Source organism: Phocoena phocoena, chromosome 4 (genome assembly GCF_963924675.1).
Source record: "Phocoena phocoena chromosome 4, mPhoPho1.1, whole genome shotgun sequence".
Taxonomy (NCBI): domain Eukaryota; kingdom Metazoa; phylum Chordata; class Mammalia; order Artiodactyla; family Phocoenidae; genus Phocoena; species Phocoena phocoena.
The window spans coordinates 78,117,081-78,144,586 of record NC_089222.1 but is presented as its reverse complement, the minus strand read 5'-3'; the positions used below and the strand labels follow the sequence as shown (position 1 = coordinate 78,144,586).

The 27,506-nt window shown below is 42.2% G+C and overlaps 1 protein-coding gene across 1 annotated transcript; it reads right to left on the bottom strand.

Moving 5' to 3' along the window:
• Positions 1 to 354: 354 nt before the first annotated feature.
• PARP9 (poly(ADP-ribose) polymerase family member 9) lies at positions 355 to 27,320 on the bottom strand. Its single transcript, XM_065876341.1, has 10 exons — positions 27,306 to 27,320; positions 26,358 to 26,433; positions 22,987 to 23,831; positions 20,649 to 20,876; positions 19,200 to 19,400; positions 16,123 to 16,183; positions 13,001 to 13,366; positions 9,124 to 9,260; positions 8,334 to 8,508; positions 355 to 725 (listed from the first exon to the last, which is right to left on the bottom strand). The coding sequence occupies exons 1-10, from the start codon at positions 27,318 to 27,320 to the stop codon at positions 355 to 357; spliced, it is 2,475 nt and encodes an 824-aa protein (XP_065732413.1).
• Between the last annotated feature and the right edge of the window lie 186 nt (positions 27,321 to 27,506).

The window sequence follows — 27,506 nt, the reverse complement described above, 5'->3', positions numbered from 1 at the left end:
AAGATTCTCTGGAAAATCTAAAATCATCTTGCCGTCTTAATGTTACACTATCATCATTTTACAAAATAAAAGGATTGGATTATATACTGGAAAATCTCTTCATTACATGTAAAACATTTTTGCTATTGCCTATGGTAAAGAAGATAAAAGGACAACTTGAAGGAGAGGGAGAGGTCCTAAGAGTGTTTTAGTTGTTATCTACCCACCCCAACCCCAAGAGAGGAAGACAAAGATGAAGGCACTAAGATGATAGTTTATTTGACATATTCAAACCACTCTTTGAGTCACTGATGGTCATTATTTGGTTAGTTCCTCCAAAGGAAGGTCATACCTGTTGTTAAAATGATGTGGAGGTTAATCAACAGAGCTGCCACTTGAGAGTTTCCTCCAAGGCTGCTGTGGAGACAGCACCATTTGTCCTGAGTAATCCTGTACATGATTTTGGATGCAAGTCCACAAATACTGGGGCACAGCCTGTGTGTCACTAAAAATGACAAAGGTTTCAGGGCTGGAAACATTGTCAACCACACTGTCATGGCAATCTACGGCTCCAGGATGCAATGGTGGGGGAACAATATTTAACTGATGACCCTTGCAGAAGGAGCCTGTGAGTACTTCAGCCTCAAACACATAGATCAGCTTATCTGTGGCAGATGTTTTCTTGATCTGGTGTGCTATGTTTTTGAGGTTCTTGGTGAAGTATATTCCAGCTCCATATTTTGGGTCTGATAAGAGAAAAAAAATTAAAGATTATTATGATCTGACAAATCACATTGCCTATTTGGGTACTAAAATGTATTCACTCCTTAGTCCTCCAAATAATCACCACTTCCTGCTCTCAAGTCCCTGTGTCTGTAGCAAAGACACCCAAAGTTGTTCACTTGGGGCAAATTAACACTAATATCACGAAAATAATGATAGCTTACATCTTAATATACCATTAGAGTTTGTAGAGGAGTCTATGATTTACAAAGCATTTTTACATTGATTATCTTCAATTAATACGTGATTTGGGTAGGATCTCCATATAGCATGAAAAATCTGAGGTTCAGTGAGAGTATGACTTAAGTCAACTTACCAGCCGAGCAGCTAATAAAGACAGCATAATGTAGGGAAGGTTCTGTTTCTATTAGAACATGGCCTGACATCTACAAGCTACAAATAAGGATATGTCTAGAACTCTTTAGAGCTAGTGAAAAAAGCATGTAAGAAAGGCAAAGTGTCTTCCAAATTCATGGACAGCATTACACGAAAAATATGTCAAAATAAGGGGAATGCTGAGCATATGAAGTAACGTTAGTGTGCATGCTACATTGTTCAGGAGGAGACACTCTGGATTCTGGGGACACAGACATCTGGTTACTAGAGGGATATTCTCTACTGTGGGGCAGGGATAGGTGTGGTAATACCAACCTCAAATAGGAGGCAAAGATGAGACTTGGTTCCTCATCTACTGGCGCTTAGTCTAGGGATTTTTCCCTGTTCCAAAAGCTAATCCAAATAGATGAATCTCTAACTGAGGGATGTCAGTATTGACCAGACAGATGGAAGGAGCATTTGGAGGGTTCTAGCAGCTTCCCTGGTGTCCCTGAAATCACTCCATATAATCATTCACTGCCCCATTAGTTCTGGCCCTTGAGACACACCCCAGTGAGGAACAGAAACCTCTCTAGATCTGAGGCTTGAAGTCACTTTACTGGGTATGAGCAAGTGTCCTGGGCCTGGACACAATGCGGGGCGCTAAAGCCCTGCCCGTCTGTTAGAGAGCATGGCTGAATGTTAGAGAAAGAAAAGGTGTGTCCAGCTCCCTGAACCTCAGCCACAGTTGGAGGCTGACCCCGTCACATCCCAACCCTTCAGGCTGACTTCAGACCAAGCCCTGAGGCAGTTACTGAATGAACCCTGTCACAGAAAGACTCCTAAGGCTGGACTGAGCCTAGAACAGTCTGGGCTCTGGTCCATGTTCTCCCCTCCCTACACCCCAGCCCACAGTGGCCTGTAACCTGGGAACTCTGCATCCATACACATAGACAGGTCCTGGTTTGGGGGTGGCATCAGTGGGGCCATGGACACTGAGATTGGCTATCAGGCTTGGGGCCAGTCCCAGAGCAGGTCAGTGGGGTGCAGGGAACCACTGAGAAGCAGCATGAAGGCTGAGGCCAAAAAAAAAAGGCAGTGATCACCCAGAGCATGAGCCTGGCAAAATAGCCCACAGAGAATTTCTACATGCTTTTGATCTAGGTCTGTGCTCACCAGGAAGTTTTCCATTCATCAGGCATCCTTAATACTGTGATACAAGGAGGATGTGCCCTATTCCAACCACTGGAAATGAATATTCTCCACACTGATATATATGCTTGTCATCTGTCTTCTCTTCTCTGGAATATTAAGAACTCTCAGGAAGCTGAGGACCAAACTCTGGTCCTCAAGGTAATAATCCCTGCTTAATGCCCTCTCTACCCCTACTTAGAGGGGGAAAAAACTGAAAACTTCTTTGAAGCCATATTCTCTCTCCCTCCTTCCCTTCCATTCTTCCCTCTCTCTTTTTTTACATTTACTTGGGACATAACCAAACACTGTTTCAGGTTCTAGAGCAGCACTGAACAATAGAAGTGTAATGGAGGGCTTCCCTGGTGGCGCAGTGGTTGAGAGTCTGCCTGCCGATGCAGGGGACATGGGTTCGTGACCCGGTCTGGGAAGATCCCACATGCCGCGGAGTGGCTGGGCCCGTGAGCCACGGCCGCTGAGCCTGCGCGTCCGGAGCCTGTGCTCCGCAAGGGGAGAGGCCACAACAGTGAGAGGCCCACGTACCGCAAAAAAAAAAAAAAAAAAAAAGAAATGTAATGGAAGCCACATATGTAATTTTAGATTTTCTAGTCACTGCATTAAAAAAGGTAAAATTAATAGTATATTTTTTAACCTATTATATCTAAAATGTTATCATTTCAACATGTAATCAACATAAAAATTACTGAGATATTTTACATTCTTTTCTTTGGCAGTGGTCTTTAAAATCCAGTATGTATTTTTTTGACACTTACAGCACATCTCAATTCGGATTAACCACATTTTAAGTGCTCAATATCCACATGTGGCCAGTGGCTACCATGATGGACTTGAGCTTCAAAAGTGGCTAAGACATGTTCACAAAGAGAACTCCCCACATGTAAACAGATAAAATACAGTACAATTTTATGTGGCAAGAAAATATTTTGAGATAAAATTCAAAGATTTCTTTTTTGGGGGTTTCTTCTTGCTCCTCGTTCCTCTACCCATTGAGTTCTTGCTACTTATCACCTCAGAGGCAAAAAGAATAAAATTTAGAACAAATTCAATTGAATATACATATATATGATATATACATGTATGTATACATAAATGACAAAATTATTTTTAATCAAGCAGAGAATATAGTCATAAAAGTCTGGCTTTCAGAGTTAGGTTTTCTGAGAGAGAAAAAGGAGGTTTTTTTGAACCAAAAGGCCAAAAGCCTGAAGAATTTAGAGCATGGAGTTTATACCATATATGAGAGAGGAAAGAATACAAGATATTCTAAAGCAGTTTTCTTACTTCAAGATAAAAGTTTTGGGCTTCCCTGGTGGCGCAGTGGTTAAGAATCCGCCTGCCAATGCAGGGGACACAGGTTCGAGCCCTGGTCCAGGACGATCCCACATGCTGTGGAGCAAATAAGACTGTGCACCACAACTACTGAGCCTGTGCTCCAGAGCCCGCGAGCCACAACTACTGAGCCCACGTGCCTCAACTACTGAAGCCCGCACGCCTAGAGCCCGTGCTCCGCAACAAGAGAAGCCACTGCAATGAGAAGCCTGCGTGCCACAACAAAGAGTAGCCCCTGCTCGCTGCAACTAGAGAAAGCCTGCAAGCAGCAACAAAGACCCAACTCAGCCAAGACTAAATAAATAAATAAGTTAATTTAAAAAAGAAAGATAAAAGTTTTTCCTTCTACCTGGTAGTAAGAGAAGAATCAGAGAGGACATGACTAGAACTCTTGGGGACTCTGAGAACTTGCTCACTTTACTGCCTCACTCCCTTGAAAGAGCCCTGGGAGCCAAGATGGAGCAGAATAATAGAAATCTCAGAGAAACTGGGGGGACTTCCACAGCAGAAGGGACCATTGCCTGACCCCGCTGAGTGCAGCCCCTCACCCAGCCTGGCACTTGAGTGGAAAGTAGCAATGGCTGGGAAGATGTCCAGAACAGGTGAGGACAGCCCCCCGCAAGAGCCCGCATTTCAGCTTGGAGGATGAGCACACTCAAAAGTTTCCTGTGCTGCAGGAGGCCCACAGACCTGGCCGGGAAACGATTTCCCCCGGCATGAAAGACAGAGCAGCCTGTGTAGACACTACTTAAGAGCAAAGGGCATTGGAAATTTAAGTCTGGGAAGGTGCTAATGACCAAAGCCCAGGGTGGCTTACCTACCAGAGGACACTGGGGGCAGAGGCCAGATGGGGGGCCATAAGCTAGACCACCCTCCCCACAATGCCTGCCCACCATCTAGAGCAATCTCAAGGATATTAGGAGAAGAAAGGGCAAAGCCTTGCAGGAACTGAGTTTAAACACCAAATGGGGACTTCCCTGGTGGTCCAGCAGCTAAGACTCCGTGCTCCCAATGCAGGGGGCCTGGGTTCAATCCCTGGTCAGGGAACTAGATCCCACATGCCACAACTAAGAGTTCGCATGCTGCAACTAAAAGATCCCACATGTCGCAACTAAGACCTGATGCAGCTAAATAAATAAATATTTTTTAAAAAACAGCCCAAATGGACTAAGAAAACTCTGAAAATGACTGAGTTCATCCTGAACTGTCAGGATGGAGTTTTCCATATCTGTGGACATGGGCGCATGAAAGCTAAAGTTCAGTTATAGAACCCTAAAGAAAACAAGTCCCACACCTGAGATGTGTGGGACTGTAAAGTTTTGTACTTGTTAGATTTACAGATGTAACAAAGCAATGAAGTACAGGAGCACACAGGGAAGCAACTTGCTGGGCCTGCAGGAGCTGCAGAAGGTGTCAAACAGGAGATGCCATTTGAACTATATCTTGAAGAAGGAAGAGGAGTTCGCAGGACTAGAAAGGGTGAGGACAGAAGCCATTCCACATGGAAAGGCACAGAGGCATGAAAGCATACAGCACGTCTTTAGGAAGCTCTAAGAAGTTCACAGCTAGTGTGTTGAGGAATATAGTAAACGATAAGCTGGTGAAATAACATGGGTCCAAGGCCTTAAATGCTCTGCTAAGGGGTTTGGGTTTTTTACCTTGTAGGCAACTAAAAATGTAGATGTTAAACGGGCGTGTAATTTTTTAGCATGCTAATTCTGGTAGCAGAGTAAAGGACAGGTCAGATGGTTTTGAGGCAAGGAAAAGACCAGGTAATGGTCTAGGCTTAGGGGAAGATGAACTAAAGCAGTAGGAACAGAGAGGTAAGTCTGGACTGAGAATTTTATTGAGAATCACTAGAACTGCATGACTGCCTCAATATGAGAGCGAGAGAAAGGAAGGAATGGAGGATGATAAAGTTTCCAGCCTAGGAGACCTGGTAGATGGATGGGGGTATTAGCCAGTTTAGGGAGTATGGGGGGTGGGGTGGGGGGAGCCCCTTTCTTAAGGAAAAGTATGGCCAAGAAAAGCGTTCAGTTTGCGGTGGCTATGGGACATCTAGGTAGAGGTGTCCAAAAGACAGAAATATGGGCCTGCGGGTCCGGAGAAACGTAGGGGGTTAGAGTTACAAATTTGCAAGTCATCACCATAGAGGTAGGAGTTGAAGTCATGGGAATAGGTGTAATCACGCAGGGGGACATTGTAGAGGAAAAAGAGCGAAGGTTCCTTCAGAACTCCAGAAAATACCAATATTTAAAAAAAGGACAACAGATGGACTCACTAGATTTAAATTATAAGGGCAGGAACTCTATTTTGTTTCACCGTTGTATCCCTCCCACATAGCACAGGGCCTGACGCTTAGAATGGTTTTCAATAAATACTTATGGAATGAATGAATGAATCCAATAAAGAAACTGCAAGCATGCAGGAACATTCATCCAAGTCTTACAAGCAAGAGATGAATTCAGAATAGAACTGGCTAGAATGCAAGAAAGATAGAAAAAAATAAATAAAGCTTTGTTAATAGAAGCCCCCTCTACCAACACATGGCATCTAAGTTTACTGAGAGTCCCATAATTTGGAACCATGCAGGTGTGAAAAAGCCAGGAGCCTTTACACTCCAAATGAAAACTAGGTTAAAAAAAATGAGTTGCTCAGTGGTGACAAAACTGATGTCTCCAGGGTTTCTCAGGCACGTTCAGTTAAACGTTCTCACCAGACACATTGGCACAGGTCACATTATGAGTATTATCTCCCCACTGAGTCTGAATTGCCTGAATTCCCTCAAGGCAGTAGCTGTTGAGCTAATGGCTAGGGAAGTGGGCAGAGCACAGAGGCCAGTAGGTAAAAGACCAGAATCTTGAGGCTTAAAGACTAGATGGAGACAAGATATTTGGCTGGGTTAAAAAGACACAAACTTGACCAGAAACAAACAGGCCTCATGCTGCTTAGTTTTTAAAGGAATCGTATGGCTGAAAAAAACTACAAGTCCAGCTATCAGTAGCCTGGGAGCATTCTAGATCCCTAGGGCAATCCATAGACTCCTGGTAGGCAGTTCACCTAGAAATGACCAAGGGCGGCAATACGTAAGGAAGATTTTTCCCAGAGTGCAAAACAAATGTCTTACTCCACTCCCAGAATAGAATACTATACCGGTCCAGCAGCACGTGGTTAGTGGTGTAGACCAGTGACTTGTGTGTTTTCCTTTCTCCCCTTTCGAACTGGGAGTTTTTATTGCGGTTTTCCTGCTCCCTCTCATATCGTTGTGTAATGAATGTATTAGGAAAATTACCTTGCCTTTAAGCTTTAAGAAAGTACTGTCTGGACTTGAGGCTGATAATAAGCTAAGATGAGACTTTGTGACAGTCTTCCTTGGGAGGATGGTGTGTGTCTTAGCTACTTGGGGAAGAAATATGTGCACAGATGTTGGGTAGGCAATTAGCAGTGTCTACCACAGAACTGAAAAGAGGGCACTCGCTGGATTTGAAAAATATGAGGATTGTGATGTTCTTAGAGTAGTTTAAGTCAAAATAGGAGGGGCAGGGGTGGAGTGCAGAGATGCCAGCTACAATGGGTTTAGGAGCAAATGGAAGTCGTGAATTTTTAAGATTTTGCCAGTGAAAGGATCATACTGATCATCACTTCCCTGGTTACACTCCAAGACTTCTTGGTGGGGATTCATTTATCAATTTTTACCCCCAGGTGAAAAATTGTTCAGGTCCAATTTTTACCCTGGGTATTGCTTATGTTTTCTCTGGGGCAAAGAGATCATTTCCAGAGCCTTTGCTTTCCAGAAATCAAGCCTTGGAGTAGGCTCTGCAGGAAGGATCATGCTATGTATTTGAAAGGTAAAGATCAAAAGCGACATATTTAATGGACCAGGCAAAATCAAGCTGCCTCGCTAGTATCCTCCATGATGATTACTAAACTTCTTAGCTTCTTATGGAGAGATTTAAAAGAGAAAATATCGCAGTAAAGTATGAAATATTTTTGTACAACTGAGACATAGAAGCTACTACACGTAGAACCCCCATAACTAAGGTGATGCCTAATTCATTCACTGGCAGCTACTGGAAATGAAGAGCATGGAAGAGAAAAGACCAGGGCTTCCCTGGTGGCACAGTGGTTGAGAGTCCACCTGCCGATGCAGGGGATGTGGGTTCGTGCCCCGGTCCGGGAAGATCCCACATGCCGCGGAGGGGCTAGGCCCTTGAGCCATGGCCGCTGAGCCTGGGCGTCCGGAGCCTGTGCTCCGCAACGGGAGAGGCCACAACAGTGAGAGGCCCGTGTACCACAAAAAAAAAAAAAAAAAAAAAAAAGAGAAAGGACCAACTTTATTATATTCAGGAAAATGCTCTTTTAATTAAGGGAGGAAGATTGTTTGGTAGCGTTGATAATAATTTCGTTGAGATAAGAAAAAAAAAAAAGCTCCAGGGTGCTCTCTGCAGATAGGACACAAACACAGAAAGGGGAAAAACAGTGTGAACTGTAGCTCTTACTGCAAACAATTTCATCAACATAAAAGCCACCAGCCACAGTATACGTGAAGGAAAAATTTTAAATATGACCCTTTCCAAATAACTTTACCACTAAATCCCAGTTGTAAATGACCCCCTTACCAAAGCAACAAATGCTGTTAGTGGTGAGTCATCTGCTGATGTCTGCTCACCAATTCCTGCATAGAGTAACCCCGATTATGAGGGACTGACACCTACCGCAGGGCACGGAGTACATTCTGTGAAAGCCGACTCTGCATACCATTTTGCAGAACTGGTGTGGGACTTGCTGAAACAACCTGTGGCTCACAGGTTTCCCATGGGTTCTCTCTTCCATCATTTTCTTCCTTCTTTGGAAGGCAGCCATGAGAAGTGCATTGTCTACCTTCTCCACCTACAGCCCAAGGAAATGAAAAACTGAAAAAGAAACTGGAGAACTGCTACTTAAATTGCCTGCTACTCTTCTTCAAAAATAAAGGCACTTATGTGCATATTACTTTGCATGTGATTTGCTTTTCATATAAAGTTGCTAAGAGTCTCTCCTGGCCCCAACCCTCTCCTATTTTGACTTCTATCTCTTCAAAATTCCCTGTCCCTACTTCGATAAAAATTCCCTGAGCAATCACTATGGGATTGCTGGTAATGAAATGGTCAACTGCAGACACAGTCTTTGCCCTGTTAAAGCTCATAGTTTAGTGAGAGCTAAAAATAGGTAAATAATTATAAGTGTGATAAATGCTATTGCGTTTCTTTTATTTTGCTTCAAGACAGGCAGATAGCTTATCTCTGAGTCTTGGGTCTATGCTTCTGTACATCCTGACATCATTTCTACCACTTGATTCCAATTATATCTCTCATACCTGCCCATCCCTGCCCTCCTTTCAGACTAATTCCTAGGATTCCAGGTCATTGAGCAGCTAGCTTAGAGACATTAGCAGGGGAGTTCTTCTTTTGGCTGTAGAACCAAGTGAGAGCAGATAAGTCAAATTCCTCCCTTAATTAAGTATACCTTTATAACCCACAAACCACAGTCTTCAAACTGTTTCTTTTGATTCTGAATTTCTCGAGTTGAAAGCTTCAGGCATTTCAAAAATGTATTTTCCTTCATTGGATTCTGGTTTTCTGGTTGCTGATCAATCTGCTGCCCTGAAAATGAGTAACATAAAACTTTGTCTCAGTGCTCGTGAGAGGGAAAGGTTTGTAAGGAAATTAAATGAGGGAATTCCCTGGCTGTCCAGTGGTTAGGACTCAGTGCTTTCACTGCCGGGGCCTGGGTTCGATCCCTGGTCACGGAACCAAGATCCTGCAAGCCGTGCCCCATGGCCAAATAAGTAAATAAATAAATAAACAGAAATTAAATGAAACAAATTATAAAAATTTGGAGGAATATATAAGCAGTTTAACTTGTATGCCTCATATGTTTAGGACATGCAAGGACAGCTATAATACCATGAGAAGTCACAGGATAAAATAGGGGGTTAATAAATTTGTCCTCAGGACTTCCTTGGTGGTCCAGTGGTTAAGACTGCACACTTCCACTGCAGGGGCCTCAGGTTTGATCCCTGGTCCAGGAAGTTCCAGATGCCGCGGGGTGCGGGCAAATAAATAAATAAATAAAATAATCGAGCTCAAGAAAAAACGTTACATCCCATGGGAGGCAGAATCTCCCACAGAATAAATAAATAAATAAATTTGTCCTCAGATGATTTGGATTATGAAGCTGAGGGGATAAAAGAAAAAAGAGCATTAATATATACTCCCCCCATCAATGCTGTAATGATGATATATAGTTGTATTGCTAATAGGAAATGTTTGTATTTCTAGCCAGGATGCCAATCAACAAAAAACATAAGCATAAGAAAATGTTAAGGGGTGATGGAAAACGGTATGACATTTATGTAATACCTCAAAGTTTTCGAAACAGTTTTGTATCTCTACCTCATTTGGGTATTACAAACCACCACTGAAATAATTAACACAGTTTTACAAATAGGGAAATTGAAACTCAGAGAAGTTAAGTGACTTGCTCAATATCACAAAGCTAATAAGTACAGATCCAAGATTATAAACCTGGCTTTCACCAGTGCTTTCTGTAAGGGGCAAGGTAGAATATTTAGTATATATGTTATTCATAGGCCACCCAACGAAGAAGAACAAAATTTGGAGATTAATAGTTTGTGGTGTCATGTCTTTCCTCCCTTCCTTCCTTTTCGCTCTTTTCCTTCCTTCTTTCCTTCCTTAACTTCTTTCCTATTTTACATTCAAGGGACAACCTTTTATTGCCCAAAGGAGCTCCTTACTGGACTAAATACACAGATGGACATATGAAAACACCAAAAAAGGCTTCTTTTCTTTCAGTTTACTTTCCATTTGACTTAAGACCAAGTATACTAAAATGACCTAATCCCTAGCACATTATCTAATTGAGTGGGCTCAATTTAACCACAAAAAGCAGATGATAAATTCAGAGAAACTTATAGAGGGCCAAGTTGTAAATCCAGAAAGCAGGAAAGCGGGAGGAACATAACTCCATAGCAGAGGAACACCAAAGCCAAGACATTTCAAAGAGATTGTAAATTAAATCTGGAGAGCAATAGCTCACATTTATAAAGTATAGTATAAGAGTTCAGTTCTCTTGAGTTCAGCAAACATTTACTGAGCTCCTATTACATGCCAGGCACTGAGCTGGGCACTGGAAACTCAAAGATCCACGAAGTCCTGCCATCAGAAACACTCACCAGGAAGGATTAGAAGAGAACCATAAAAGAGGAGCACATGCCTATCTTCTACTATTTAAAACATACTGTTCTGGTGGATAGCTGATGCTCCCTGTAGTAATAACTCATTTCAAAATTACCCATTTTGGGTTTGCCCAGTGGCGCAGTGGTTGAGAGTCTGCCTGCCGATGCTGGGGACACGGGTTCCTGCCCCGGTCCGGGAGGATCCCGCATACCGCGGAGCGACTGGGCCCATGGGCCATGGTCGCTGAGCCTGCGCGTCCGGAGCCTGTGCTCCGCAACGGGAGAGGCCACAACAGTGAGAGGCCTGCGTACCGCAAAAAAAAAAAAAAAAAAAAAAAAAAAAAATTATTCATTTTGTTAATGTAGATCTTAACCTGATTAAGAGGGGGTGAGTCTCTATGAACCTCTGAAACGCTGCTGTAGAATAATATGCTTAGTCATCAACTGCCAAAAAATGCCACCTTGCAGCAGAGCAAGGGACTTAACGTGACTCAATTGCCAACAGCTAGGAGAATGGGCCAACTTTACGAAGGCAGTTAAAGTAATGCCACAAGCATTACAGGACATCAGTGTTTTTTCTACCTTGTTCTCTTGAGAAGTGTCAATGTCAGTTTAAAAACCCCCATTCACTATGTTTTAAGAGCTAAGTAGAAATCATAATCTTGGGTCTCATTCTTGAGTATTATTTTTGTCCATGTTTTTTGACATTGGGTTTTCTGTGGACTATGGATACAACATTTATTGCAAACTCCCACTCACTTCGACCATATCCGCCTGAACTATTTTTACAAACACATGGTGAAAATAAGACGTTCCCTGAAGTTTTACATCTGAATTTTTGCACTAAAGTCACTCTCCATGTTACAACCAGTGATCTTTCTAAAATACAAGTCTGACCTGTCTTTGCTTAAAATCATTCAAGGCTCTCCATTTGTTTCAAGAAAAACTCTGAATACTTTCATGTGATTTATAAAGTCTTGCATAACCTAGGCCCAGCTATGGTCTGATTTCTTGAAAGTTTCTTTCTTTGCCTTACTAACTCCTACCTATTCTTCACTTCTCCATTTGTGACACATCCCCTGAGAAGCTTTCCCCTTACCTCCCAAGTCTGGGTTAGGTGCCTCACCTAGTTGTTTCCAGAGCACTTTCACCTTCCTGTTCATAACTAACCTGCTTACCTCTCAGTTTCCCCAGTTAGATTTTTTTTTTTTTGCGGTACGCGGGCCTCTCACTGTTGTGGCCTCTCCCGTTGCGGAACACAGGCTCCGGACGCGCAGGCTCAGCGGCCATGGCTCAAGGGCCCAGCCGCTCCGCGGCATGTGGGATCTTCCCGGACTGGGGCACGAACCCACGTCCCCTGCATCGGCAGGCGGACTCTCAACCACTGCGCCACCAGGGAAGCCCCCCAGTTAGATTTTGAGTGGGAACAATGTTCATCTTATCACTGTATCCCAAGCATCTAGCACAATGCTTCACATAACACGGATGCAATACACATTAGTTGAATAAATGAAGAAATAAGCCTCTATTTCCCAAGACAGTATTTTCAATGGTATGATCTCCCAATTAGCTCTAGGGCTAAGTTAAAAGGATCTCTCCAGACCCAAATTCCCATAGTCATCCCGATGGATTTTGCCCCATTGAATGAGTGATACTTGAGTGGACCTCACAATACCAATGAAATTTACTCTGGTGGGAAGGCTCAAAGTAATTTTAGGGCTCCTAACGCTGTCAGCAATAAATAATTGCAATAAAACTCAATTAAAGAAATGAATTAAGTAAGTGGAATGTGTCTGCATTTGAATGCTCCATCTGCAGAATTAGGGATGTACTTTTTTTCCCTAGAGCCTGGTCTTGGGTTATCCTGGTCATAATTGCCTCTTAGGCAATCCATGTCATCATCAGTAAACCCAATCGTGTGTGTGTGTGTGTGTGTGTGTGTGTGTGTGTGTGTGTGTGTTCATTTACTAATAATTAACCCTGCTGGTAGAAAGAGCCAAAAAACGGTTATAAAAGTTATGGCCTAACAGACCCAGCATGGTTTGCTCTCTCTCCTCTTCCATTCTATCTCTCACTTACACACATGCACGCTCACGCCCAAAAGTTGGAAGGGCTGACTTTCCAACTTAATTGAAAGTTACTCACCTGACAAGCTCCAAAGGATGCGCTCCTTTTTTCTTGCTATTTCCTCTTGAACTTCACACAGCATAAGTTCAATGTTCATAACTGCCTTAAAGAGGTCAGCCTGGGCTCCTTTAATCTCTAAATGTGCTTTTCCCGGGCTGATAATCTCTGAGATAGAAACCCGTGAGGTTTGCTGAAGCTCAGACAAATAGCCATGTTCCTTTTTCCCGAGGTAGAGGATATGCATATCCTCAATGATGTGGTAGTCCTGGAGGGTCAGTATCCTCTGGATCCATGCTTGGGCCTCATCTATCTTTTCCTGATTGGATCCCACCAGATTGAGGACAGGAAATCTATTTTCTCTCTTCTCTCTGGTCCCCTGGGGGACTGAAAACACTATCATAAGCAACCACAGAAGGCAGGTGGGTTTTAAACCAGTACAGAACAAAACACCATAGCCACTGTTTGCCCTGGGCATCCTTAGTAGTAGCAGCCTCAATTAAGTACCTATCTCTGAGAGCTTTGCTGGGCACAAAGAAAATCTAAATGGATATATAAGTGTCTCCTTGGGGACACAGAGTTTAGCTTATCATGTCTTGCCCCTGCTATGTTGCATCTGTCAATTTACAGAGGAGTTCACCTTGTAATCTCATCCTGGATGCTAACCAACTATTATTTCTTGCTGAATGGGATTTTCCGTAAACTCTTGTTACCACCAGGTTTAAAATCAAATATCTCTGAAAGCCATAGATAAAGCCAATTTTTGAAAAATTGGAAATTATCATAGTATAATGAAACAAAAAAGTACCCATAATTCCACTACCTGGGATTCCTTTTTATATCTTATCTGTATATGACAGGACATCTTGCACCTCCACAACCAAGATTTGGAGTTCAGTGCTGCTAAACAATGGAATATTATAGCAATGAAAAGGAGTAAACTTTAACTATACGGATAAATCTCAGAAACATATTTTGAGGGGAAAAAGTAAGTTGAACACTTAATATTTCTAGGATTATCCTAAGTGCTTTACATGTATTATTTTATTCAATTCTCACAATCCTATGAAATACGTACTATTAGTAGGACCCATATTACAAATGAGGAAACTGATTCAGATAGTTACTAAGTGACATGCCCATAGTTATAGGACTTGTAAGTGGTGGCCAGGGAGCTGGTAGGTGTGTGGGCAACCTGACTCCAGTGCTCATACAATTCTGCTTCCCAGTGAGTGATCTCAGGACAGTAGTGGTCATTAGCATCTTTTCCCCTGATATAGCAGTTGGGTGGTACCAGGAGCTATGAAAAAGTACCAGGACATACCTAAAAGTAGGAGAGGGAGAATGGCCTCCCTCTGGTAACAATAAAAGCCAAAGTTTTAGACAACAGTAAGAGGTGACAGAGATTCTTATATTGATGACATACTTTTTAAAAAAAACGCTTGTTCTGCCTGGGAGCTTATATTATTTTTAGGAGAAAATAAAAACAATGCATGGTGATATTTCATTTATCCATCATTATTAGGAAAGAAGAGTTGTTCTTCTAGGTAACTAAATTATTGAAATCACTCAAGGAGTCTCTTCTAGCACCAAAACATAATTCACTTTAACTATTTATTAGTTAAATACTTATAATAGAAACATACTTCCCTGCCGTCCTAAATAGTTTAACTTTTCCTTAATAATCTGAGATCATCATCATTAATCATTATTAATGTCTGTTACTGTCCTGTACTATAATTCCTTTATCGATGGCCTCAAAAATTACTGAAGTAAATGGCAACGCCTGGCCCCATTTTTCAGATTAATGATATAGGGACATTTGTATGTTCCTCTTGCATATTATCCTCTCCTAAAACTCCTCTTATCTAACTTCCCTAGAGTCACTGTGGTTTCCCAAACATGCAGTGCATTTGTTTGCTTCTGTGAGTTTTCTTCACTTTGGGTGCCCTACCCCCACCAACTCTGGCCATTGAAAATCTTGCCATCCTCAAAGCCCAACATAGAACCATCTTGTCCATGAAGCCATTCTTGCTCCCTTCCAGTCAAAGGGCATCTCTCCCTCTTCTAGGCCACCTTGGGAGTCTGTCCATCCTCTCATTCATTATTTATCCCCTGGCATTTGTTTAATGCTTCGTAATTTACAGAACATTTTTACATAATCTCCAGTTATCCTCACAACAATCTGTCATTATCACCATTTTACAGATAGATAAATAGGCTCATAAGAGGTGCAGTCACAGGCCAGAGCTCTTCAAGTTCCCTCTTCTTCATTTCCAACACTGCTGTACACTGAATGTCCAAAAGTGAACTCTTCTAATAAAGGGTATAAGCAAATCATTTCGACCCTAATAGAAAATATCCTAATAGTTTCTATTGCTGGTTGAATGTCCGGTGTTCTTAACATGTATAGAACACTGTGGATTAAAAGACTATTTCAGAAGTACACATCCTAGTTGTCATGACACAGTTCCATCTCAGTCCACTCAAACTCCTCTATAGGAATGGAGTTATAAGACAAAGTTAATCCTTCTCCAACAACTACCAGGATTGGTTTAGTCCAGTGATCCCCAGACCTGGTTCTGCAGCAAAACTGACCAGGAAGCATTGAAAAATATACATGCTTGGCCCAGACCCAAAGTTCCTGAATCAGAATCTGTAGAGTTGGGCCATACATATTTTTGTTTGTTTGTTTTAAAGTTTCCATCACAATCCCAGTGATTACTCAGGTTTGGGTAGCATTGGTTTAATCCACTTATTATTATCTGGTATTACTGAGATGTATTTTCTATGATAACTAATAAGTAACCCCATTTAGATGGCACTCCATTCAAATCAGAAAGCGTAACTGGCTTAGTAAGCTTATGAGAAAAATATAGAGACATCTATTTGTGAATGAGCTATCCACACTGTGGATTACCTACTTCAACTTAGCTTCTCTCTGTTCATATCATGAAACTAGACTGAGCAAAAACAGAATCATGGTCAGGTATAGAGCACATTGGTATCCAGGCAGGAGCACAATGAAACATGTTTGGCTTATTTATTCATCTTCTCCCCTCCATTAGTTTGGATGATCAAGAATAAAATGAGCCTATGATGGTAGACTCTATTTCTAGATCCGTGAGTTTCTTACTCACCACCAGGGTCATTGTTGAGACCCTGCAGCTTCAACTTATTCTTTTCCATTTCAGTGCTGAAAACCTACGAGAAGCAAAACAGAGCAGAGAGTCCTAAGTGGGGCTTTTAGCCACTGTCATCAAAATCCCTCTCTCTACCTACACTCACATACTTGACCTCATCCACTCTTTCACCCCCCATTTCCACTGCCACAAATCTAAAGCAGCCTTTAGGAAAGTCCTCAGGAACAGCAAGTGCGGCACTGCACTCTATTAGAACATGTAGGGGAAACAAGTATAGGAAAAATGGAAAAGAAAAAACAAACAAAAGCACCTTAAAATCTGGCATACAAAGAAGGAGAATGTACATCCCAAGGCAGAATATCACTTATTCATTCATTCATTCATTCATAGATATTAATGCCCTGCTAATTGCACATTAGGCACTGAACTAAAGCTGTGGATATGTCACTGAAGAAGACAGAGGAAGATGCTCTTGTAATCAATAAAACAAATTCATTTTAAAAAGTGATACGCACACCATGCTTTGTTTGTAGATTAAATAAATGATCAATTCCTGTAAAGTGCTTATAATTGTACCCAGCATATTATAAATATTCAATATGTTAGCTATTGTTATAATTATTAGTATGTGACAGTCTACACACAAAGATTTATGTATATTGCCAGGTAGATCCTTTAACATAGTATCTATTTGAAAAAACTCATCTCTCCTAGGGTTTGGAACCACCATGCCCAGGGTCTTCCTTGTTTAAAGTTGATGCAATTGGTAGTAATTCTTCATTGAAAAAGACGGTAAATAATGTAGTAAAGACTACATTTTTCATTGCATCTGAACTTTAATAATGAAGTTTCTTAATCTGTAGTACTTTTTCTTCATAAATTATATTTGCAGCTGCTATTTACAGAGCAAAAAAGCCCTCAATCTTACCATGCTTATTTAGTACCTGGAGAGGTCATAACAGGGAGGGACTTCCCTGCCCTCCAAAACAAATGACATAACATTATCTGCTGATACACAGACTAATAACAGCTGACAAACACAACATGGATAAAAATCAGTTCTCTTACAAAGTCACTTAAAAGTCAGTGCGTGTCGCAGGGTTAGAAGTCATTTAGGCAAGGCTTTTGAACTGAATGTGAAAGAAAACTGTAACTTAATCAGTATCAATAACATAGAGGGTGTGGATGACAAGCAGACAAGTCTGCAAGTAGTTTGGAAAAGTAGATCCAAATGACAAGAATTTGGCAGTTTTTCCAGCTCTGTCCACGAATGACTAACACCTCATGTGAGGAATGTGAGGAGTGTTCCTAGTAAGGAGTTCCTTTTTCTGAGACGTGATGTCTGGCACAAGGTACATATGCAATACATATTTGTTAAATAACCCAATGAATGACTGTTCATGGCCTTTTACAGATACTCAGTGGCACCCAGGACCCTTATCATCATGAAATACGAGTGAACGCAGTATTTCAGTCAGCTGGGGAGTTATTTACTCATTGTCATCCATGAACTGGAAATTCATGAGTGTGTGAACATAGATATCACTTTATTGTGAGCTCAGTATGGGTTGGTCTTCCTGAGTCAGGTCCACTCTAGATGCCTGAGAAATCCATTTTCTGGAATGTAGGGACCTTGCCGAGGTAATGCCCCCTGTGAAGAACTGTGTAAGTGCCCTCTGATCTTTCTGAACATACACCCCTCATTGAAAGACTTATTTAGGAAGAAAAGATGTGCTTAGCAGAAGACCAGAGGTGTACACATATGTGTACGTGCACGTCATACTTCCACATGGATATAAGGTAGTGTTAACATTGAAAAAAGCCTGAAGGAATGGTCAATGTTCGGGGTATAACATAAATTACTTTGTAAGATAATCTTCTCCTTTGAGTTACAAAACTGAAAGCTGTATCATCTTTCAAGTTATTTTTTCTGTGTTTTTGCTTAGTGGTTCAGAACACAGGCTTTGGGGTCAGACCAACAGACACAGGTTGGTATCTTGGCTCAGCCACTGGATGGGTGTGTACATATTAACCTCTGGTCCCATTTGTAAAATGGAGATGACAATAGTGGCTTCATCATGGGACTGAGGGGAGAATGAAGAGAGACAGCTTCTTCTTGGCACAGTACCTGGCTGATGCAACTCATGGCAACTACTGTTATTATTAGCCCCTGGGGGAGCCCTCAGACTGTGGTTGATCTTTTCTGTATTGTTGAACCGCCATTTACATTTTTGTTTGTATGTTGAAGAGAATGAGAGCCTTCTTTTCTAGTTGTGGTTAATTCCTCTTACAGGGATGTGGTGCTTTATGGACAGTCCAGAGATGTACTCAGGGCACCTATCTGGGCCCAGTAACAGTCCTCTGCTGGGGGCCGGGGGGGGCGGGGCGCGACTGGTGAACTTCATTCGAATGACAGGATGTTTAATTTTGTCAAGAAGGTAAGCTACTTCATTGGGTAATTCACCAATCTTTCAGGTCAGCTGTGGATGAGACAGTGGTGTACTGGAGCTGGCTTACACTGGCTCATGAGACCCCACTGTGAACACCTCTTTCCAATTCCTTCTTCAGTGATGTAACATGGATAGCTTGACATCAGCAATGGAAATCAGTAAACACTACAAACCTCCCTGTGTCTAGTGAGGCAGCAAGAGGAATAAGAAACTTTACACTTGTTCCAGAAAAGAACAAGATAGAACAAGTCTGTTTCCTTGTAGGGAGAGAGAAAATGGCAACCACCCACACGGAGACAGCCTGGGAGGTGGGAAAGAGAAGGGGTAGGAGTAGAGGACCCCATAAAACTAGGAGGTTGCTTACCTTTAAGGAGCAGAGGGAAGAATAAACGCCAACAAAGGACAAGACAGAAGCTAGGTAGTGAGGTTAACATGGCTTGTACAATGACATTCTTTACTAGGTCAGAAGTGAGCAATTTATAAAATTAAATTTCACCAAGTTAGACCATCACCATGCTGTACAGCACTTAACAGGCCCCGTGCCTTACTCTGGAGATACTAAACAGATGTTGTTGAGTGAATGAATGAACAAACGAACTGAAGTACATTTCTAAGACATTAACTTACCTTATATAACTGCTGTTCTTTTGGGAAGATCACAAACTTTACAGTTAATTGTTGCAAATGGTGTCTGGCAAACATTAAAACTTCATTAAACATAATCTCTGCTGCTTCAGAGATTCCAGTCCCAAGGGCAGGAAAGGAAATGGAAGTTATATTTAGCTCAAGGCATTTTCCCAAGCATTTCTTCATTGCAGTTTCCAATGTCTGCAGGAAAAACACAAATTCAACATCAGCCTTGAGTCAAAAATAAGACTTCACTTACCCCTTAATCCTGCCCGTATTTTACAATGCCAGCCTCCACTACTCCTCAGGGCCATGTCCATCCCTCCTCAGAGAACAGGAAAGGTACCACTCCATAGGGGACCCATTATAGCTATAAGGTTAGATGATGAGAAATGAAAGGGCTGAGAAAGTGGTCCATTTTGTGCCATTCAGGACGTCTGAGCATCGTGATTTCCCTCAGTTTATGTAGCCTTCTCCCCAGGTTAGAGAGCCAACCTTCAGTTTATCCCCACTTACCTGCCACTTCTGGGTCAACATAAAGAGCTTTAATAAAAGGAGGTAAAGGTTAAAGTAAGTAAGCAACATTTATTTAATGTCATTAAGATCTGTTACATAATTTATTTTTGGCAGATTTACACTTCCATCAATGTTTCAACATTCAAACTGAAGACTAATGTAGGAAGGTTATCTAATAACCTTCCTACGTTATACTAATATATATTATACTAATTACATATACTAATTATACTAATATATATTAGTTATACTAATGTAGGAAGGTTTTACTAATGTAGTAAAAACTGAGGGGTAGAGAGTGACTGGCGGACCAATTTGGGATTTGAGGGCTCTCTAAACAAGAGAAGACCAGAAATGGAGACAAAATAAAGATAGACAAAGGTAGAAAAGGGGATTAAGTTTCCCTCTCTCCACTGGTCAGGAGGTTCCCCCTATTCTTTAATGCATGTAATTTACGTCCCTCAGTTGTAGAGTCAGGCAGAAAGCTAAGCTCCACCACAGGCACAGACACCACAGGTGATAGATTTGACTGGAATGGTATTGGAAGGGAGATCCGGGTACTCCTGGAATTTAACAGATGGCAGGAGATATGGAGAGGCTGAATCCCAGGCCCACTAGTAAAAGGCCTACAGGGTCACTGGGTGCAGTGAGGTGAACAAGTGTGCAGACTGAGGGAGCCCTGATGTTTCTGTGTCTATTTGTGGTAGGTCCACTTAAAATTTAGACATGGGTTAGGTGATATTTTAAATTAAACTTCTTAAGATAACTTGTGACAGCAATACCTGTTTAGTATTTCAGGTATTCACAGGAGTACTAGAGAATGGGGATTATTCCACTTGACAATAACATTTCATGAATGTAATGACAGGATGGAAATTCAACAGACTACATAGACTCTGGAGATACAGAAAGATAAATTTATTTTGACCTTACCAGTTTTTGTTCAGAATATCCTGAAGGCCACAACACATGGTATACGTATTTGCAGGGCAATTTAAATCCTTTTGTGACCAGTACCAACTGGGAATCTAGTGGTGTTTTAGTCATATTTTGGCTAAATTCCCTTTCTATTTCATCTCCTGCTGCTTGTAGAATTGATTTTGACACAGATGTAGCTCTAAGACCACAATGTGTATATACAGAATTAACAATTACATTCGTCTGAAAAGGGGAAAAAATGAACAAGATTCAGTGTTAAATGACTTTTTCTTAAATGACTAATTTAAATCTTTATTTCCCTGAAGAGCTTTGAAAAATACATTTGAAGATCCTAAATCCACAGACATATCACTTAATAATGGATATAAAATTTCCAAAGCGTGATCATTTGACTGCCATGAATCTGTCTGTCCTAGTCAGAAATTAGGTAAAGTATGTAGATGATACAAGTTTTATTGCAAACATCTGTCAGCCCCTTGCTGGCTTATACCCACAATATCCCAGATTCACAGCATTCTCTATGATTTGTTTTAAGCTTTATCAATAAGTGGTTTCAGTCTCTGCCCCACTGTCATCACTTTTTGCTGTTTCTATGGGAATTTTCATTTTGTCTTACAGAGTGGAAATAAAATTTCTCAGGCAATTTCTATCCCCTAAAGTTTGTGTTTTTTAAGGTAAGTAGTACATGGTGAAAGAAAGCAGAAATGGGACAAAAAAGTCTTTGGTGGGAAATAGGCCTCCTTCTTGGTGGGGTCCCCAGATCCCCCTAATTCAACCCGATGGCTTTGGCTCCCTTTGGGGGTAACTTCGGTACTTCTCATGGATGTTAATGAATGCGTCACTTTGAAAGTGAAATCAGAATTTGCAAGTCGGGGGCATTGGCATCCTTTACAAATTTTAAAGTTCCTTGTGTTGGCAATAATTAAATACAATAAAATTTTAGTTAAAGGGACAAGTTACTCAACCAGGATGTTTCCACTTTAATTTTAAATTGGCATATTAATGATTTATCAAATAAATATTTCATCTCATGGGGTCCCCACAGTCTTCTTTCTAATTGTCTTGCAGGAAATAAATGGCATATTTTCACTTGTGATTAAGTCTATTTGATTGTGGCCATAGGAGAGTCAGATCCAGGGGAAAAATAGAGAATATAGCCTTATATTCTTTCTCTCTCTTCCTCTGTTGCAACCCTTGCTCCCTGCTGCCCCCTTCAGTTATTCATCAGTAATTTGTTGAACACCCAGTTGCATGCCCAGAGACCAGCCCCACGGCTACAGAGATGAACAAGCCACGATTTCCACCTTCGAGGTACTCCCTGCCTGGCAGAGAAGCTGCACTAATTCAGAAATACCTAGGTTCACTGTTACCCTGACTCTCTCCCCTCCCTGTCAGGGTCCTCACCTTTGTGCCCTATGATCCCTGGCTAAATGCGAAGTTACACTTTGTATCCTCCACAGCTCCTGTATCCTCCACAGCTCCTCACCTTTGTGCCCTATGATCCCTGGCTAAATGCGAAGTTACACTTTGTATCCTCCACAGCTCCTGGCACAGAGCCATATACTCAGAATACGATTTACAGCTCCGCTTAGGTCTCCTGACTGGTCCAGCCTACTACTTTTGATCTGTCAATTCCTCTGTATCTCTCTGATCCGTCATTCTAACCACCCAGGCCTCTTCTCCTGCCAATTCATAACTATCATAACTTGAGATCAGATTTAAAACTCACATCTTCTGAAGTAATCCTTCTTGATCTATTACACTCCACTCTTGTCACAAATGTATATACTCTTAAATATGAATTCACTTTGTATTAAGACTTTTTTGTTTATTATTGCTAGGTTGCTTTAGAAATGTTCAGATGGTTTGTCTCCCTAACGAGATTTTTCAAATAGAGAATCTTTTTACATAAAAAGAATAAAATAGATTTTAAGTTCCTCAGAATCAAAGATTGTTCTATTTTCTCATGGTGCCTAAGAGTAATGGCAATAATAATTATAAATACTTACCACATGCCAAGTTTTATTCTAAGCAGTTTATGTGTACTGATTCCAACTCTAAGATATAAGTGCTATTATTATCCTTATTTTACGGATGAGGAAACTGAGGATCAAACGGTAAAGTAATTTGGTTCAGGTCACCCAGTTAGTAAGTGGCAAAGCTAGTATTGAAATCCAAATGGTCTGGCTATGAAATCCATACTCTTAACCTTACTTAACAAGATGCTTTCTAAACCGTGTTTGAAATAGTATATGCTCAAAACATACTTGATAGGTAATAAACAGTTCAGCGATACCCTTTGGGAGTGCAAGAGAATAAAACAAAGACTTACTTCCTGCATTTCAATGTGGCCCTGGACAATCTGGAGAGTCAGGTTGTTCACAACCATAGTATTGAAAAGGTGGGTGGCTTCTTGACTCACCCGGGACCCCAGCTCGTTCCTCCCTAGGATGACTTCTGAAACAGTTTTAAAGGCAGCAACAGTAGGGTCCTCATTGCTTACCAGGTGAATTTCTTTCAAATTACAGGCTAGTTGCATGTTTTGGAAATAATACTTGATAGTTTCCACAATGACCAGTGTACACAAATCCAGAGGGAACTGGAAAATCCCAGAGCTCAGGGCTGGAATAGCTACTGTCTCAGTGCACCCATCACTATTGACAAAATTCAAAATATTTATAATGGCTCTTTGCAGTTTATCGATACATTCCTGGCTATCCATTAACCCCCACTGAGGCCCAACAGCATGGATAATGAGTTTGCAGGGAAGCTTCCCTGCTCCTGTGATAGCTATGCCACCAGTTGGAATTTTGCCATATGAGGAAACATATCTTCTGCTCTCCTCTTGGATTTCAAGGCCGCCAGCTTTCACAAGGGCCTGGGCCAGGCCTCCCCCATGAATGAGATCTTCATTGGCTGCATTCACCACAACGTCAACAACATGCCTGGTGAGGTCATCCTTCCAGACAGATAACTCTAGCCTGGGCACCAGCATTTTTCTGAAGACTTGTAGAGACTCACTGTTACCTTCCTGGGCTGGAGAAACTAGGGTAAAGATACAGCTAAATTTTTTCTGGAGGACTTCCCACAGCTGACTCTCATTATCTTTTAAAATTTTGAAGTCATTGTGATTAATGGAAATTTGCCGACTGTAGTTTTCTCTGAGATTATCAATCTCTGGAAAAGGAGAGAAGATAAAAAATAAAGAAATGAGCAAGCGTCCCTTTGAAAAGGATGTAATTCTGCTTCACACCAGGAGACTGAGCTTCTTCTGTGCAAGAGGAAAGACAAGCTTCCTCTAGGCCCCTTCCTGATTCTCCCTCTCACCTAGACCTGTCATTAGACCAAAGATATCCAAGAGTTTTCAATGGTAAGTCACCACAAAGTGCTTAGTCGTGTGCCTGGCATACAGTAAATATTCAATAAGTGGTAGCTACTATGATACAATGATGGTGGTTTAAAATTGTGTGTATCAGGGCTCATAGATTTTAAAAATCTACATAAAAATGGCAAGTGTGGGAAGACCCATGCTTAAGGCACAAGTATTAGAAAGGACTTACTTATGAGTCAAAAATATGTGGAGGCTTTATTCATAACTCATTAGCCTTTGTCCGTGTCTTGGCTTGGGTCCTCCTAGGAGCTGATTCTGAGGCGGAGGTTTGAATGTAAGTTTATTTGGGAGGTTATCCCAGAAAACACCAGGGGTGTGGGATGGGAAGAGGAGAGTGGGAAAGTGAGACAGGGAAAGTAAAGAAATGAATAAAGGGGGCGTTACAAAGCAAATGAAGCTTTAACTCCACAGGGGGACAGTTTAGACCATGTGTCTCAGAATTATATCACCAGAGGGGTCAAGGAGCTGGGATATTTGTCCAGTTTTTATCAGTCATTGGTCGAGGATGCTCCTGGGGACATAGTCCAGCACATGGGTGGAGCACTGACAATATGACAGTAAACAATTCTCCACCATACTCTAGTTTTGTAGCGCGATTTTGGTGGAATTAAAACTGATTGGCTGCGCTTCCCTGGTGGCACAGTGGTTGAGAGTCCGCCTGCCAATGCAGGGGACACAGGTTCGCGCCCCGGTCCAGGAAGATCCCACATACCGTGATGTGGCTGGGCCCGTGAGCCATGGCCGCTGAGCCTGCGCATCCGGAGCCTGTGCTCCACAACGGGAGAAGCCACAACAGTGAGAGGCCCGCATACTGCCAAAAAAAAAAAAACTGATTGGCTAAAAATTATTTACTGCATGTGGCAGCAACATGATGTGCTGCTCAGATCCCCCTTCTGTGAGGGGGGCAGTATGGTTAGCTGACAGCCTCCAGTTGTTAGCCCCTCAGGGCCCATCTCAGCCTTCCAACCCAGGTCATGCTATTCTCAGGGTGGCTCCCATCAATGGCTGAACAAGGCCATTGATGTCCAATGTGGGACTCCGCCAATGAGCAACCTCAGACTGGCAGAGCTTTTTTTTTTTTAATTAATAAATAAATTAATTAATTTTTGGCTGCATTGGGTCTTAGTTGCTGCATGTGGGCTTTTCTCTAGTTGCGGTGAGCAGGGGTTACGCTTCGTTGTGGTACGCAGGCTTCTCACTGCAGTGGCTTCTTTTGTTGCAGAGCATGGGCTCTAGGCGCACGGGCTTCAGTAGTTGTGGCTCGCAGGCTCTAGAGCGCAGGCTCAGTAGTTGTGGCGCACAGGCTTAGCTGCTCCGCGGCATGTGGGATCTTTGCGGACCAGGGTTCGAACCCGTGTCCCCTGGATTGGCAGGCGGATTCTCAACCACCGCACCACCAGGGAAGCCCAGACTGGCAGAGCTTCGCCAGGTTTACATTACAGTCTGATGGTTCCACCTGCCCAATCCAGTTTCTTCTCTTTTCCTTTTACCTTCTGCATTCCTAACTCCATCTCAGTTTCCGCGTCCTGGAGAACCCAGCCCGTGCCAGTGTATTTCATGGGGTCTAAAGCATCATCACTATATGCCACTGAGAAAGGAAAAACGATGCCAACTAAACCTATCAGTGGGTAGAGAGTAGCCTTACTTCAGAGATGTGAAAAAAATGTGTGCCCTGAAACAGATTATAGTGTAGTAATTATTTTTTACTTCAATTCCCATTTCTAATCTGAGCCACCTAGAAAGACCTCTGGTGACCTCAATTACAATCACCTAAAAGCAGCAGCACATGAGTAGTCCGAGCCAACAGGCTTGTGCTTTGGTTGAAAATCTCAAGTGGGCCACCCAAGTTTAGGCAGGTTCCATTTTGGCTCTTTATTTATTTATTTTTTTTGCAGTACGTGGGCCTCTCACTGCCGTGGCCTCTCCTGTTGCGGAGCACAGGCTCCGGACGCGCAGGCTCAGCGGCCATGGCTCACGGGCCCAGCCGCTCCGCGGCACGTGGGATCTTCCCGGACCGGGGCACAAACCCATGTCCCCTGCATCGGCAGGCGGACTCTCAACCACTGCGCCACCAGGGAAGCCCCTGTTTTGGCTCTTACAAGCCTTGTTGAGCAAGGAGACAATCAGTGGGTCACCTCTTATCAACAGTTTCAGTTCTAGGGCTGTGGTCAGAAGGGTCTCACATCTTGTGGGCAAAGGATAAGATCAACGGGAGCCCTAAGGGAACACATCTGCTGGTGCCACACTGCTTCCGAAGCAGTCCCCCTTCTGAGGCATATGCCCGGTCCCCACAAGGTCCTGCAGTCACGCACCTGAACATCTGTAGGGGGAGATAATCTCCTCTGTATTCCCCTTTCTCCACTGAGGAAAGATATGAGCAAAGATTTTCTGAGACAACAGTGGGAGTGAGGTGATCCTACCTGATTTCTCATTGTAAGCTGCTGCTCCAACACCCTGTGAAAAGTGAGAGTGGTTTAAAAAAAATTGAGACCAAATGATTTACAGATTACTGATAACAAATACCGTTTCATAAACACAAAGCAACAGAAACCTTCCTAAGAGCACTGGGTTTGAGGGGGAAGGGGAACACGTTTGTTTGTTTAATCAGTGTGCCTGAAATACCTGAAATACTAAATGTTCCAGCCAACACTGACTCTACCCCGCTTCCCTAGAGGCCAATGCACTTTTAATTCTGGATGGGATGAAGGGCTGGAGATTACCACTTGAAAAGGCTCAAAGGTCACAGACCAAAATGACCCAAAACTCTCAGCCAGGATCCAATCTCCAAAGGTTTGCGGGGTTTCTCTAGACAGAACAACACGGGGACATGATCCTCATCAGCGACACCTCCCCATCTACCACTTTCAATTGCTTACTTCATGATACAAGCCTGAATGTGGAATTTTCAGGATAAACAAATGAGGTGCCTTTTCCCTGGTCCCTTATTTTTATTCCTCCTCCATCCTCCTCCTCCCCGCGTGCTGCAAAAGCAGAATTGCTGAATGAGTAGAGAGAATAAAAATGATACTGAGGCGACATTTTTAAAAAATCACCCATCCTCATGTTGACTCTGTTGATTATACTAGCATATTCTTGAGTCCCCATCTCTCGCATGGGGCAAGGAGAAAACTTTTACTGGGAGAGTAAAACCAAATAAGTATACCAGTTATAACTGAAGACCCCAGATTTTTTGCTGTTACAGGAAGAACTATTCACGTGCTGATCAAAGTTTATTACTTATATACATTTATGCTTTTTACCTTGGAAAAGTCCATCCTCCAGGTCTCTGGGGTCTTTCAATGTTTACTCTGTTTTGTCTTTCCCAAATGTGGTGGCCCCCTTCTAGGAATGAATAGAAGGATGTAATATGATGAGCATCTTAGGGAATTTGGTGAGAATACACAACAGGAAGACTAAACAAGATTTCTGATCTTGAGTGATTTTTAATTTCACTTGGTGAA